General features: G+C 40.5%; 1 protein-coding gene across 1 annotated transcript; it reads right to left on the bottom strand.

Annotated features, from left to right (window-relative positions):
• Positions 1-9376: 9376 nt before the first annotated feature.
• On the bottom strand, positions 9377-14892 carry LOC132638573 (uncharacterized). Its single transcript, XM_060355409.1, has 2 exons — positions 13416-14892; positions 9377-9631 (listed from the first exon to the last, which is right to left on the bottom strand). The coding sequence occupies exons 1-2, from the start codon at positions 14791-14793 to the stop codon at positions 9603-9605; spliced, it is 1407 nt and encodes a 468-aa protein (XP_060211392.1). The 5' UTR covers positions 14794-14892; the 3' UTR covers positions 9377-9602.
• Positions 14893-16025: the final 1133 nt, after the last annotated feature.

Below are 16025 nucleotides of genomic sequence, written 5' to 3'. Positions count from 1 at the left end.
ACTTGCGTAAGTTCTTTGACAGACTTCGCAAATTCAATGTAAATCTGAACCCTACAAAGTGCGCATTTGGAGTGCCTGTGGGCAAGTTGCTAAGATTTATAGTCAGCCGTAGGGGTATTGAACTAAATCCTACCAGAATTAAAGCAATTCAGGAGTTACCACCTCCCAAGACCAAGAAAGAAATCATGAGCTTCTTGGAAAGACTGAACTACATTAGGCGGTTCATAGCCCAATCAACTGTGCTTATAGAGCCGATCCTTAAGTAACTTAAAAAGGACGCTCTCACACATTGGACAGAAGAATGCCAAGAGGCATTTGATAAAATCAAGAGATACCTTTCCAATCCTCCCGTCTTGGTGCCGCCCAGGCAAGGAAGTCCTCTGTTATTGTATCTGTCAGTATCAGAATGTGCTTTCGGGTGCATGCTCGCCCAACATGATGAAGAGGGCAAACAAGAACACGCCATCTACTATTTGAGCAAGAAGTTTACTTCCTGCGAAGCGCGGTATATGCTCGTAAAGAAAACCTATTATGCTTTGACCTGGATTGCCCAAAAATTGAGACACTACCTATCGGTGTTTACCACCTACCTCATATCCAGAGTAGATCCACTGAGATGTATTTTCCGGCAACCGATGTCCATAGGAAAATTGGCTAAATAGCAGATGCTACTGTGAGAATTCGACATCGTGTACGTAGCACAAAAGGCAATCAAAGGACATGCCCTAGCTGACCTGCTAGCAGAAAGTCCAGTCGATGACGAACTTGAACCATTGTGGACTTTCTTCCCAGATGAGGAAGTGATGGCTATGGAAGAAGAGGCGGCAGAACCATACTCGAGCTGGAGATTGTTCTTCGATAGAGCAGTCAACTAAAAAGGACTAGGCATCGGGGCGGTGTTGATATGAGAAACAAGAAAAAACTATCCGATGGCCACAAAGCTCAACTTCAGATGTACCAACAACATGGCGGAATACGAAGTATGTATCCTCGACTTCAGGATGGCGATGGACATGGACATACATGAGTTGTTGGTAATTGGGGACTCCAATTTGCTCATAAACCAAGTGAAAGGAAATTGGGCAACCAAAAATGATAAGATACTTTGATATGTGAATCTGGTACAGAGATTGTGCAGGAGGTTTAAGAGTATTGACTTTAGGCATACTCCAAGGGCTCATAATAAGTTCGCAGATAGATTGTCTACAATAGCATCTATGATCGAGCACCCTGAGAGTACCCATATTGATCCATTAGAGATCACACTGAGAGAAGAACAGGCTCACTGCGCCTATGTCAAGGCCGAGCCAGATGGCCAACCATGGTATGCCGACATTAAGGCATACCTAGAAAAGGGAGAGTATCCCTCGGAGAGCTCAGCAAATCAAAAGAAGACCATCAGAAGGTTGGCTAATGGGTTCTTCTTGAACAAAGAAGTGTTGTACAAAAGAAAACCTGACCTTGGGTTGCTCAGGTCTGTGGACGCCGAGGAGGCTACAAATTGCTAAAAGAGGTACACGCAGGGGAATGCGGACCCCACATGAATGGATTCATCCTTGCTAAGAAAATCTTAAGTACAGGATATTACTGGATGACCATGGAGCACGACTCTTGTAAATTCGTGCAAAAATGCCATCAAAGTTCCCCCCACAGAATTACATGCAATAAGCTCGCCCTGGCCTTTCGTGGGATGGGGAATGGACGTCATAGGACCCATCGAGCCTCCGGCCTCCAACGGACATCGCTTCACCTTAGTCTCCATAGATTACTTCACTAAATGGGTGGAGGCAACTTTCCACAAAATCAGTGACCAAGAAAGTCATGGCTGACTTCGTTAAAACAATCTAATATGTCGTTTCGGTGTGCCGGAATCCATCATCATAGACAATGGTGCCAATCTGAACAGCCGTTTGATGAAGGACATCTGTGAACAATTCAAGGTCACCTATAGAAACTCTACTGTCTATCGGCAACAGATGAATGGAGCCGTAGAGGCTGCCAACAAGAACAACAAAAGAATCCTAAGAAAAATTGTCGAAACTACAAGAATTGGCACAAGCAGTTGCCTTATTCTCTGTTGGGCTACATAACGACAACCCGAACTTCCACTGGAGCAACCCCATACCTTCTTGTCTACGGTACAGAAGCAGTCATACCCACAGAAGTGAAAATCCCTTCACTCAGGATCATCTAAGAGGCAGAGCTAACAAATACAGAATAGGTTAGTAATCGTTATGAACGACTGGCCATGATAGAGGAAAAGAAGATGGTGGCAGTCTACCACGGGCAGCTGTACAGGTGAAGGATGTATTGAGCCTTTAACAAGCGAGTTAGGACCCGACTCTTCTAGGTCGGACAACTCGTACTCAAGCGAGTCTTTCCTCACCAAGACGAATATAAAGGGAAATTCGCGCGAAACTAGCAAGGACCATACATGGTCAAGAAAGTACTCTCAAGAGGGGCTGTAGTCCTAGTCGAGATGGACGGAAAAGAGTGGCCCAAGGCCATCAATGCATATGCGCTCACGAGATACTACATTTAGGATTACATTTGCTTGTAATCGCATTATTATTTCCATGTAATCGTACCTTTTGTTTATAATCATACTTTGGAATAGAATAGGAGAAAACAAATCATCTATGTAATTAACTACGCAATGACCTGACTTTCCCCACAGTGGGATACGTAGGTAGTCCATATTGGACCGGTCGCATTATTAGTAAAAGAAAAACCAAGAAAACCTTAGGAAACCACAGAGACAGTAAGGCGGGAAAAGTCAACAAGATCAAGCTTGTAAGGGTCATCACAAGAATCAGACAGCATCAACCCTACACTAAGGCAGAATTTTTGAGGAAACCTAAAAAATTCCTATCAGAAACAGTCAATAAGGAAAGATACGAAGTAAAGCAATACACTAGGGCAGAATTTTCGAGGGGACCTAAAAAATTCCTGCATAGCAAGACAAAACAAGGGGGACTCAGAGCAAATCCTGAAACTATGGCAGAATTTTTGAGAAAGATCTCAAAAATTCTATCGGCACAAAAGTCAGCAATCATACCTCTGGAAAGAATCGGAAGACCTCGTTCGAGGAAAGCACACATCATGACACACACAAAAAAGAAACAAACATTTACTTCAAGGAAAAAATGACATGCATTTTATAAAATTTTACTCTGAATTTTAAAAAATAGCATAATTACATCCCTAGAAACATCTCTCGAAACACCGAGCCTAAGAGGGTTCGAAGGAGCATCAAGAGGAGACATCGGACGGGAAGACAACAACGCTAATCGGTTTTTTAGGAAACTCACAATTTTTCTATGGATGTAGGTTTTTCTTTTTACAGGGCAACAAGCATGCCGCCAACCAGTTTACTCACAACAAAAGTGAAAAGCAAAGCTCAGCCTAGCCGGGAAGGACCAAAAGGTCACGACAAAAATGGTAATAAAGACACATCTGGCCGCAAGGGTCACACAGCAAATAAGCGTAAAGACGAATCCGACCAAGAGAGTCACAAAAAGAGTGAACAACAAATATATATCAGACCAAAAGAGTCACAATTGATGAGCACAAAGATTTATCCGACCAAACAGGTATTGACAAGCACAAAAGGGCACATCCGGCCACAAGGGTCAACAACCAATACAACGGACAAAAGAAAGATTATCCTGCCACAGGGACCATATTTGTTATCTGCATGCCAAGAGGGCCATTCATTTATTTTTTTGCCAAAAAGGCCATTCATATAAACAGCAAAAAGGGTCATTCATTTATTTTTGCCAAAAGGGTCATTCATACAAACAGCCAAGAGGGTCATTCATACAAACAGCCAAGAGGGTCATTCATACAAAATGCTAAGAGGATTATTCATTCAAACAAGCCTAGAGAGCCATTCATACGAATTGCCAAGAGGGTCATTCATTCAAACAAGCCAAAAGGGTCATTCATACAAATACCCGAGAGGGCCATTCATCTAAAATTCATCGAAGAATATCTGCGAATTGTAAAATCCAGGAAAGAGGCACGCAGCCGCCAATAAGAAGCCGGCTTGCTGAACCAGATCCAGAAAAATTGCGGAGCAAACGTGGAACTTTTTCTTATGCAGCCAGTCAAGATATGGTGTCCATAAGAGTCAAGCTCACCGGCCAGGATTTGGAAGCCGTCCAATCTCAAACTCAGCCACAACTTGTCTTGTTTTTATTTTCTTTAATAAAATAAAATAAAAAATCCACCGGTCGGATGCATACCGGGAAGTCTGAAGCTATTCCCACATAAAGAATATACTTTTTTCCAGCAAGTCAAACTACATGTGACCTGATTCCTAGAGACCAGGGATATGTAGGTAAACTCAAGACCCGAGAGTCGGTCGCACTCTAACAGTCGTTCGGAGGAACCCAATTACAACACTGGGGATCTCTGGACTGTCCTTCCAAATCACTTGAGGGTCCTTAGTTCAGTCGAACTACAAGTGGCCTGAATTCTCATATAACCTGAGATATGTAGGAAACCTAGATACCAGGGTCCGACCACATATGTGAAAATTGCATAAAGATAAAGGGGCGAACCACATATGTAAAAATTGCATAAATATAACGGGTGAAATGAGTCGGGTCAGTAAAAAATTAAGGTTAGTCAAATTTCGCTACATAAGGATGGCCCCGCAATCCCCGAAAATCGAAGGGGCAGTTGTTGACACCTAATTTTTGACCTCCCGTAATTTATTTTAATCACTCAGAATCCTTGGGTAATAAATAAAATGAGTTGTTCACCGTGAAGAGTTTAAATGATTTTTAAATAATTGTTCAGATCAATGTTTTACTCCTTTAAATTGGTAAAAGGTTTTTTCATGACATCACAAAATATTTAGAAATAAATTGATACCTTTTATGACATTTGTGAGATACTTGTTAGACTTAATCAAAAAGCAAAAAAGGGTACTTTGTTAAAAATAATAATACTCATTTATTTAATTTTTAAAATTGTCGAAAATCAAAATTAGCAAATACTTTATTTAATTCATGAAGTTTGAGTAATTTAAATAATTAATCATATCACCCTTTAATTTTTAATTTTGCATAATTGTGTAAATTGCCAAAATTATGCATAATTGTCCATAAATGTTTTAATTAGGTTAATTAATCAATTAGGTGATCATTACTGCAAATTGATTTTTTAATTGTTTAATTATATTTTGTTATGGCCCCAATTAAATTAATCAATTCATGATTTAAAATGATTAGGGTCATTGTTTTTCAAAATCAGCCTCTTAATGGCTTTATTTGAAATAACCAGATTTCATTGGTTCAAATTTATTAAGGTCAGTAATGCAATTTAATTTTAAAATTTTCTAATTAGGCCAGCTATGGCCATAATTGAAATAATCAGTTGGATTAGAATTAATTAAGTCCATATTCGCAATTTTAGGCCCATTTACATAGTTGGCCATTTTAAAATTACTTTAATAAGATAATCATGTCCTAATTTCGTCTATAATTAAAATATTGTTACTAATAATCGTCTTAATTGTCAAATTATCTATTTTCTCTATATATGCACATATACTAGGTATACATATGCATGTATACACTAGGTATCCATATATATGTATATAATAAAAGGGTCATATCTATTTTTTTCGGACCAGGCCCAGTCCACCTAATGGACCAGACCCGACCCAAATCGCGGTTTAATGAAGGGAGTAATACTCCCGCATTTCATTTAATCAAACAAACGTAGCCTACCCCTCTCTTTCCCTCCCTTTCTCCTTTTCCCTAAAACCCTAAAGATTCCCTTTTTTTTTCTCTCTCTCGCCAAAATGGAAAAAATCTAGGTTGCTGAGACTTTTGACAGTCTTTGCATGATCAAAAGGGTGAAACCATTAATGTTCAACACGATTTCACTCAAAATTCGTTCCAAACACGGTAATAGATCCCTCTTTTTGCTTATTTTTTCAGATTTCTAATCAAACTTACGATTTTCTATTGCATTAAGGTTATATTATTTTATTGTTTTCACGATTTCCTATTGGTCCTTAAATATTGGCTCAGAACGACCAAGATGGGTCAGATCTGGCCACATACATTGCCATACCTTTAGATATGGGTCGTTAATCCCATATGTTGAAAGTTTGGTTCTGGAAATGAGGTTTGTACCACATCGGTAATGTTAGTCTTTGGATAAATTTTGGGGTAGTACACACCCGAGAAAAAGAGGAGGAAGGATTGAAAAAAGAGAAGAAAAAGTTTGAAAGGCTCAAGAAGCAAAAATTCGATTTTTTTTAAAAGCTTCTCAGTAAAATCAAATATTGTTACTAATAATCATCTTAATTGTCAAATTTTCTATTTTCTCTATATATGCATATATACACTAGGTATACATATGCATGTATACAATAAAAGGGCCATATCGATTTTTTTTCGGACCAGGCCCAGTTCGCCTAATGGACCAGACCCGGCCCAAATCGCGGTTTAATGAAGGGAGTAATACTCCCTCATTTCAAAACTTCAAGTGATGACTTGGTCCTATTGTCCCTAAAAGTTTATCCTTTTCTTTTCCAGTTTCACCAAACTTCTTAGTCCTTAGAGATAGACCAGTTTCAAAATGTAGGACTTGTGACATGAGTTATACCAAGACAATGTTTTTAAGCATCATATGTTCGAGTCATACAAGTTTAAACAAGAGATTGAGACATTAATCAAACCAAAGAGACAGATTCATATTCAGGCCTTTGGTCACATTAGTTTTAGGATTTGCTAAAAAAACATAAGCAGTTTGGCACATATCATGGCTTTGACTAGGTCAAACCATGATCACAGATGTTTTCAATTACTAGTTCACCAACCCAAAAGCCAAACTGAACTAAATTCTATTTCCAATTTGCATATTAGTTGGTATATATATAAAAAAGTTATTAACTAGTCCTAACTTTATCTTAGTCTGTGTGAGTAAAGTCATTCAAGATGGAAGAAGAAAAAAAAAACATGTTCAAGATACATTAGCCACACCATTTCACAGCTGACATAGAAGCGTTGAAGTCACATAAATAAACAAGCCCCCATGAAAACTAATCAACCTATTTTAGGTAAGTTTCAACATGATATTCAAACTGGTTGTACCATCTTTTCTCAAATGAATCACAAACTAAACTCACAACAAAATGAGACAGCTTTTAACAATATGAACCATCATTGGCAAATATTAGAAACCAAGAAGCTAAAAATTCAATTTTTTTAAAAAGCTTCTCAGTAAAGTTTTAATACTTAAACTTAAAGAGTTGGAGTTTTTTCTCAGTTATGAAATTATTTTCTTGCTTATTCTCTATTTCGTGTGGCTGAGTGTCGAGATTGGATGCATAAGGCTCCAAAGTCCATTCTTTTCTTGGCTTCTCGTATAAAAGGCAACTCCTAATTCATTTTGTTTCATTTACTTACAATTTTACCTAGCCTAAGGGTATTGTATTAGTTAAGCTGCTTGGCTTCTAATATTTTCCAATGATGGTTCATATTGTTAAAAGCTGTCTCATTTTGTGGTGTGTTTAGTTTGTGATTCATTTGAGAAAAGATGGTATAACCAGTTTGAATATCATGTTGAAACTTACCTAAAATAGGCTGATTAGTTTTCATGGGGGCTTGTTTATTTATGTGACTTCAATGCTTCTATGTCAGCTGTGAAATGGTTTGGCTAATGTATCTTGAACATGTTTTTTTAATTCTTCTTCAATCTTGAATGACTTTACTTACACAGAATAAGATAAAGTCAGGACTAGTTAATAACTTTTTTATTTTTTATTTTATATACCAACTAATATGCAAATTGAAAATGGAATTTAGTTCAGTTTGGCTTTTGGGTTGGTGAACTAGTATTGAAAACATCTGTGATCATGGTTTCACCTAGTCAAAGCCAGATGTGTGCCAAACTGTTTATGTTTTAGCAAATCCTAAAACTAATGTGACTAAAGGCCTGAATATGAATCTATCTCTTTGGTTTGATTAATGTCTCAATCTCTTGTCTAAACTTGTATGACTCGAACATATGATGCTTACAAACTTTGTCTTGGTGTAACCCATGTCACAAGTCCTACATTTTGAAACTGGTCTATCTCTAAGTACTAAGAAGTTTGGTGAAACTGGAAAAGAAAAGGATAAACCTTTAGGGACCATAGGACCAAGTCATCACTTGAAGTTAATTGAGACAAATCTGATTAGTTTTGTTAGCTAGCAAGATGGTTGTGAGTCCTTAACCTGATTAGTGACTACTTTGGGAGTGAAAGATATAAAAAAAATGGAAGGAAATAGTTGTCAAGAATCTGAGCACCTGTTCTGTTACCTTTGATCTCTTGTTTTTCTTTTCCCCAGCCCCCATTATGTGTCCTATCTAATTGGGGAAGCAACTTGTGTTTTGAAAGTAAACTGGTATGCTATAAACTCTTGCATCTGCATTGATATTTATTCATGAACTGACCTTGGTTTAATAGGTGATCTTAAGTGTTCAATTTAACAAATTTAAAGTAGTAGGAGAATGGTGAAATGAAGTATGTTTGGTCATGTTTTGTTAAGTCTTGAACAACTTAGGGATTGAGGTTTGTCCTTAAAACATGAGACTTTTTTTTTCCTTGTACATGGATGAGGAATATGATTTAATAATAGCTGATGATAATTGATTGCTTAGGCCTAAAAAATGAAGATAAGTATGCAAGATCTTGTAAGTCCTGTCAGAGTAAAAAGAAGAGGGTAAAAAAAAGGGGACTGTTGTTGAAACCTTGAGGATGATGGCTTTATAGTTTAAACTATCCAGCCTCCCTTTCGCATGTGCCCAAGGATAAGAGAAGAGGACCATGGGTGTAGATGTGTGACTTAAAACCACTTGATAAGTGGGGAAGTCTTTTAAAGACATTTTAGGAGAAGATTGAGAAAAGTTCAGGTATCACTTGATCCACAGTACCTTTCTTTCCACGTAAGAGATTGTCATGGCATATCCCACAAGTCTATGGGGGGTGTAACTTGCTATATTTTCACACTTGGTGATTTTTTTCCACTTTGCTGAGTTAGATGGACCCTAAAGAATGAACCTTCTTTTACACTAATAGCTGTCCACTTGGATCATTAAACATGGTCTTAATGTTTGACTTTATATTCAAATGAACTTGCTGATCTACTCAAGTATGCTTTAGGGATTGGTTGACCAGACTAAATTATGCACAGTAGTTTGAAGATTACAGTCATTGCTTAAAAATGGAAAGAGGAAAGACTTCAAGTAGAAATACTGATGTCACGACCCGACTAGGGGCCGTGACGAGTACCCGATACTTGTACCGAGCACCCCTTAGCTATCTTATATAAACAGTGCCATATATTTTTTTTTTTTTTGGAACATAAACTGGCAAACATAGTTAATACTTTAGACAACAACATTATCATGCCAAACATCATAAATCTACTGCACCCGACTGACTGTACATATCTGTCTACGAGCCTCTAGACATAGTATACTTATACATAGAAAGGGCCGAGTACTATCGTGCCCGAATATACATATACAGAATAGTACCGCTGAGATAAAGCTCCGGAACAACTGGAGCACTGTGGGGTACTGCTGGTAAGCTCCTAAAGATCGCGTCCACCTGTCTGCTGACCTGCGTGGCATGAACGCAGCGCCCACAAGAAGGGACGTCAGTACGAATAGTGTACCGAGTATGTAAGACATGGAAGATAACACAAGCAATAACATAGTGTATGATGAATAACGTCATGGAGTCATAGGACATAGAAAATAGAACTATTATCATGTCATGTATTATCATATCGTATCGTATCGTATCATATCTTATCTTGTCTTGTCGTAGCATGTCGCGTTATAGTATATCGTGTCATAGCATAGCATGTTATGGCGTGTCGTATCATAGCATAGCGTGTCATAGCATGTCTTACCATAGCATAGCATGTCATAGCGTATCATATCATAGCATAGCTTGTCATATCATGTCATGTCGTGGCATATCATAGCATATCATATCGTAGCATAGCATGTCATAGCATATCGTATCATAGCATGTCTGGTCTTGACATAGTAGGTCATATCATAGCGCCGAACAATGTCGGCTCACCCACATAGCGCCGATATGTACCGGCTCACCCATATATCCCGCGTCCGGGCACCCCGCGTCCGGGATGATAAACCAGCTGATCAGGTGGTAGTGAACATATTTCCCTCCCTTTCCCCCATATATCCTTTTCCCCCAGCCCAGGTTCATATACATAGCTTGTATACATATACATATCTTATATACATTTACTTATCTTATATACATATACGTACTTCATATACTTATATCTTTCTTATATACATATGCATGTTTCATATAATTATACATCATATAAGCACACGAGGGAGCCCAAGGAAAATCATATATCCATCGGAGTGACGTAAGGTCGGTGACCTCCGATTTAATTATGGAATGCTAATTATAGTTTTGTCTCACCTTGGAAGAACGAGTATCTTAAGGTAGGACTAACAACGGAGAATAATAGTAAAGTAGACGTAAAATAGGATCGGGGCATCATCGATGTAATTTCACAGGCTTTGAAATCCTTTAGAAAATAAAGTCGTAGCTTGGAGATATAAATAAGTTTCAAAATTTAATTTAACACTTTCATGTTTGCGTAAGATACTTAGCTTAGTCGTCTTAGTCATAGAGTCGTTCCGGTAGTACGTATCATAGGCGTTCCTTTTTTTTTTCTAACGTCATGGTCATTATTATCATCCTGGGGGCATCCTCGTTAGGGGAATCATAGTACTTACCATTTGGTAACAAGATCGGGATCAAAGGTCCCCTTCGGATTCACTTTAAGTACATCCACTAAGACTTTTAGGAAAGTCCGGGAGTAACGGGCCCACCTCGGGCCGGATGAGGTAGCGTGTACTATTTACATGTATTACATGTCATGTCATTACTTGTGGGGGTTCTAGGGTGATCGGGTCCCATTTACGCAAGTTATAGAGGTCTAGGAGGTCTTCCTATCATTTTACGCACTTTCTACTTCAATTCCATTGAATGAAAAGTTGAAAACTTTAGGTGCGGATTCCGGGGATTAGGGTTGTCCCCGAGGCTTGTACCCGACTTATTATATCTAGGACATGCCATACAAAGAAGGGTGAAGCCTTACATACCTTTTTCCGCTCCTTTAGCTACTCCAATTTCGCGTCACAAGGTCGTCAAAATCTGCAATTTGGTCAAGTTTACCAAAACTTTCATTAGTACACTTTGAGTTAGAATCTTAAGGAAGGACTTTGCTACCGAAATTTCGGCAGCATTTCCTCTGTAAATATACCATCCTCGACATTCAATTTCATCAAATTTTCATCAAACACCACTCGGGAATTCAAACCCGGCCAAACGGTTAACAAAATTCGACAATCACACTAGCGCTTCACATATTCCAATTCAGGCACATAATATCAATTTGCCACTTTCTTCAAAGCCATACAACTTCAATGAGTACAATATCAACCTTATAATATACATTCCGACAATCCCATACTAACGTCATTGTCATTCATACATACAAAGAGACATCATATTCCATTCATATAACTCCTAAACAAGTCTCTAATTGCAACAACTTCACAAAAATTATTAAGCATTCGTTAGCGACAAGGATCCACAACCCAACAATCAAGCTACTAATAACATTAATTCACTCTTTCTCTACACAACAACAACACACACACACGGTCACCACACACACTACACCACACGGCTTCAACCTCATGCACACACAACTACAATCTCTCCAAAATCATTCAACTTCCACTTTTCACATAACATTCCCAAAATAATAACCAAAAACTAATCCAATTAATTGAAGCATGGTTCCTATACCTATGTAGAGGTACACGGCCACATACTATTTCCCTCTACTTCATGAGTTTCATCCATTTTGGCATACAACAACACATATAAACCTTCATAACACACAAAACAAGATTAAAAACTCACCTTTCTTCTTCAACTCCTCAACTTGCTTAATTCTTGGAAACTTGGAGGATCTTGAATCTTTCTTGCTCCAAAGACTACTCCACCTTGTTAAGCACTCTTTGCTTGGTAGGAAATGATTTTTAGGGGAATTTTATCAATTTTTCTTGGAAAATTTATCTATGGCCGAAACCTAGCTTGGTTTTTCTCCTTCAAGTTTCTTCTTGAACTTTCTTAAGTTATGGAGGAAAATGAGGATAACCATCTTATTTATCCATGTATTTTAATTTCCCATGGGCTTTGGGCCATGAACATGGCCGGTTGGGCTCTCTTCTTTGGATTAAAATTTCAAGCCCAACTTTATTTTGGGCTAGCTCTTGAAATTAATGAAACACATTTTTTTTTTCCAACTTCCAATTTTGCCCTTCGTCTTCCTTCATATTTTCACGAGTCATGTCGTGGATTCCCCTTATGCTCTTGACCTCTCTCATTATTTCCACTTCTAGACTCTTCATAAATAACTCAAATGCCAAACACAATAAAATGTAGCCTTGCTTGTCGTCTTCCCGCGATTGTCTTGAATTATCCAATTGCATAAAACGCGGGGTATAACATCCTCCCCCGCTTTAGAACATTCGTCCTCGAATGTTGAACTGGCCTCATAGCATAGTATTATACTTCGGGGAGGTCTCCTTCGCAGATGCCTCGTGTCACTTAGCATGTCCATCTTAGAAGCTTAGGTTGCCCTCTTTGCGATCTTCGCAGTTGTGCTTCTTCCTTCGTGACGTCTACTGTGTCAATTCCCTCACTAGAAATATTCCCGTATATTACCATATTAGGGATTCCTTGCCTTAGCTAATGTGGGCTCAATATCGGTCTCACCCTGTGACCTCTGTACTTTCCTCCTTTATTCCCAAAGCTTCCTGTTATCATGGCTCCCCTTTTCTTCTGTTATCTTAGTTCGTCTCGGCCTATATGACCCATGTGGGGTTTCTAACCACTTTCCACACCCCTAATTTAATCTGGGTGACTTACTTTTTCACTCGTCTCTTATTTCCACATTTACGAAATTCTCAGCATATTTCCCAGGGGGTCACCCATCATGGAATTACTCCCACCTGAGCACGCTTAACCTTGAAACTTTGATGCATTTCAGCGTTTCAGTGTTAGTATTTTTACTTCCGCTTCCCCGTACTACCTCTAGCACCTAATATGGGGTAAGTTGGGGTCTCGACAATGTTCAAACGCACTTGTAGCGCGTGTTTCCCTTTTAATGACTATTTTAGCCTTCGAGGTCACTACTATTCACTTTTTACCTGCGTGGGTGGCTATTCTCCGCTCTAATTTCCAAATTCCTAGTATGTTCGGCAATACAAAGGCAGGGTAGGATAAGATAGAATTCGAATCAATTAATGCACATATTATAGAAAATGCCGAAAAGTACCTGTGGCCGCGTCCGCGGGAGGCTCAGGGTCCTGTCGTCCTGTCAGTGCATATATACGGTGTGGAGGACCGGCTAAACTAGGTGCCCCTCCTCTACCTCGGCCGCGGCCCGTTGGGGCCTGAGAAATCTGTCCACGAGGGCGCACGGTTGACGATGAACCGATCGCTGATCCGGCTGGCTGAGTTCTGCCCCCCTCATTCCGTAGCGGACAATCTCGCATCAAATGGTCGGCCCGTCCACAAGCATAGCACGCACCTGTATCCCGGTAACACTGTCCTGAGTGTGGCCTGCCACACCGAGTACACCGTGGCGGGGGTGGCATCATTCTACTGGAATCATCTCTATACTGGTATCCCGGAGCTCTGGTGCTCTGCCCTGCCCCCGAATCCGCAGGACGGTCAAATCCCCTATCTGCAACTCGAGGAGGTGCACTGGCTACCGGCTGGTCTGAGTACCCGAATTGCCCCTGTGTCTGTCCCCCTCTATACTCACTTCTGGTCCTGGAAAACCTGCCTCTCTTTCGGGAACCCCTGTCTGGATAGCGCTCTTCTCTCCGCGGCTGATATTGCTCCTCCAGATTTTGGGCGTGGGCCTGGATACGGGTAATAGTCATCCCGTCCTGGAGTGAGGCCGTCAAGCATTCTTTAACCAAATGTGGCCCTAGCCCACTCACGAAACGGTGCACATGATCTCCCCTATCTGCTATCATAGCTGGGGCATATCTGGCCAGTGAGTTGAAACGAAGACTGTATTCCCGAACACTCATATTTCCCTGTCTAAGGTTCAGGAACATATCGGCTCGAGCCCGTCGAACCTCTGGCGGTAGGAAATGTCGTAGGAAAGCCTCAGTGAACTCCTGCCAAACCGGAGGGGGTGCATTTGCTCCCCTCGAGGATATCCAACTGCTGTACCATAGGACTGCCACATCCCGCAGCCTGTATGAAGCCAACTCTACGGACTCTGTGTCAGAAGCATGTATAATCCTCAGAGTCCGCAGCATCTCATCTATAAAGTTCTGCGGGTCCTCCTCTGGCTTTGATCCATAAAACTCTGGAGGCCTCAAAGTGATAAAGTCGCGAGCCCTTGCGCTTACCGCCCTGTCTCCCGGGTCCACATCTTGTCGCTGAGCCTGTGCGGCAACTAACTGGGTCAATAGCTGGATGGCCTCTGCCATCTGCTGGCCCGGAGCTGCTGGTGGTGGGACTGGAGCTGGAGCTCTTCCCTGCTCTGCCGGTGCAGGGGGGATAGGAGCAGTCTGAGGGGGAGCTGCATTATGAGATTCTTCTTCTTCTAGCTCCCGTTCAACTCTGCTGGCCGCCACTCTCTTGGCTTTCTCGGCCATCGTAGCCTTTTTCTTCGGCGGCATTACTGAAACCATAACGTAGGATTAGGAAAGGAATGTGGAAGCCTGGTAGCATAGCTCTATCGCACGATCTTAGAATGCAAAGAAGGTCACATTTCCTAAATGCCCTGTAGCCTCCCGTCTATAAGTGTGGCGCGCTACACACCCATAAACAAGACTCTACTGGACACGGCTCGTAGACATACCCCTAGGACCGAACTGCTCTGATACCACTTCTGTCACGACCCGACTAGGGGCCGTGACGAGTACCCGATACTTGTACCGAGCACCCCTTAGCTATCTTATATAAACAGTGCCATATATTTTTTTTTTTTTTGGAACATAAACTGGCAAACATAGTTAATACTTTAGACAACAACATTATCATGCCAAACATCATAAATCTACTGCACCCGACTGACTGTACATATCTGTCTACGAGCCTCTAGACATAGTATACTTATACATAGAAAGGGCCGAGTACTATCGTGCCCGAATATACATATACAGAATAGTACCGCTGAGATAAAGCTCCGGAACAACTGGAGCACTGTGGGGTACTGCTGGTAAGCTCCTAAAGATCGCGTCCACCTGTCTGCTGACCTGCGTGGCATGAACGCAGCGCCCACAAGAAGGGACGTCAGTACGAATAGTGTACCGAGTATGTAAGACATGGAAGATAACACAAGCAATAACATAGTGTATGATGAATAACGTCATGGAGTCATAGGACATAGAAAATAGAACTATTATCATGTCATGTATTATCATATCGTATCGTATCGTATCATATCTTATCTTGTCTTGTCGTAGCATGTCGCGTTATAGTATATCGTGTCATAGCATAGCATGTTATGGCGTGTCGTATCATAGCATAGCGTGTCATAGCATGTCTTACCATAGCATAGCATGTCATAGCGTATCATATCATAGCATAGCTTGTCATATCATGTCATGTCGTGGCATATCATAGCATATCATATCGTAGCATAGCATGTCATAGCATATCGTATCATAGCATGTCTGGTCTTGACATAGTAGGTCATATCATAGCGCCGAACAATGTCGGCTCACCCACATAGCGCCGATATGTACCGGCTCACCCATATATCCCGCGTCCGGGCACCCCGCGTCCGGGATGATAAACCAGCTGATCAGGTGGTAGTGAACATATTTCCCTCCCTTTCCCCCATATATCCTTTTCCCCCAGCCCAGGTTCATATACATAGCTTGTATACATATACATATCTTATATACATTTACTTATC

The sequence above is a fragment of the Lycium barbarum genome, chromosome 4 (genome assembly GCF_019175385.1).
Source record: "Lycium barbarum isolate Lr01 chromosome 4, ASM1917538v2, whole genome shotgun sequence".
Lineage (NCBI taxonomy): Eukaryota > Viridiplantae > Streptophyta > Magnoliopsida > Solanales > Solanaceae > Lycium > Lycium barbarum.
The sequence above is the reverse complement of the archived record's forward strand: the minus strand, read 5'-3'. Positions and strand labels throughout refer to the sequence as shown.

Excerpts from the sequence above, each read along its gene's own strand:
- LOC132638573 (XM_060355409.1), bottom strand. The coding sequence starts at position 14,793 with ATGGTTTCAGTAATGCCGCCGAAGAAAAAGGCTACGATGGCCGAGAAA. Across the intron at positions 9,632-13,415 it reads TCCCGCGGACGCGGCCACAG|GTCAGCAGACAGGTGGACGC; the intron begins GTACTTTTCGGC and ends CATGCCACGCAG.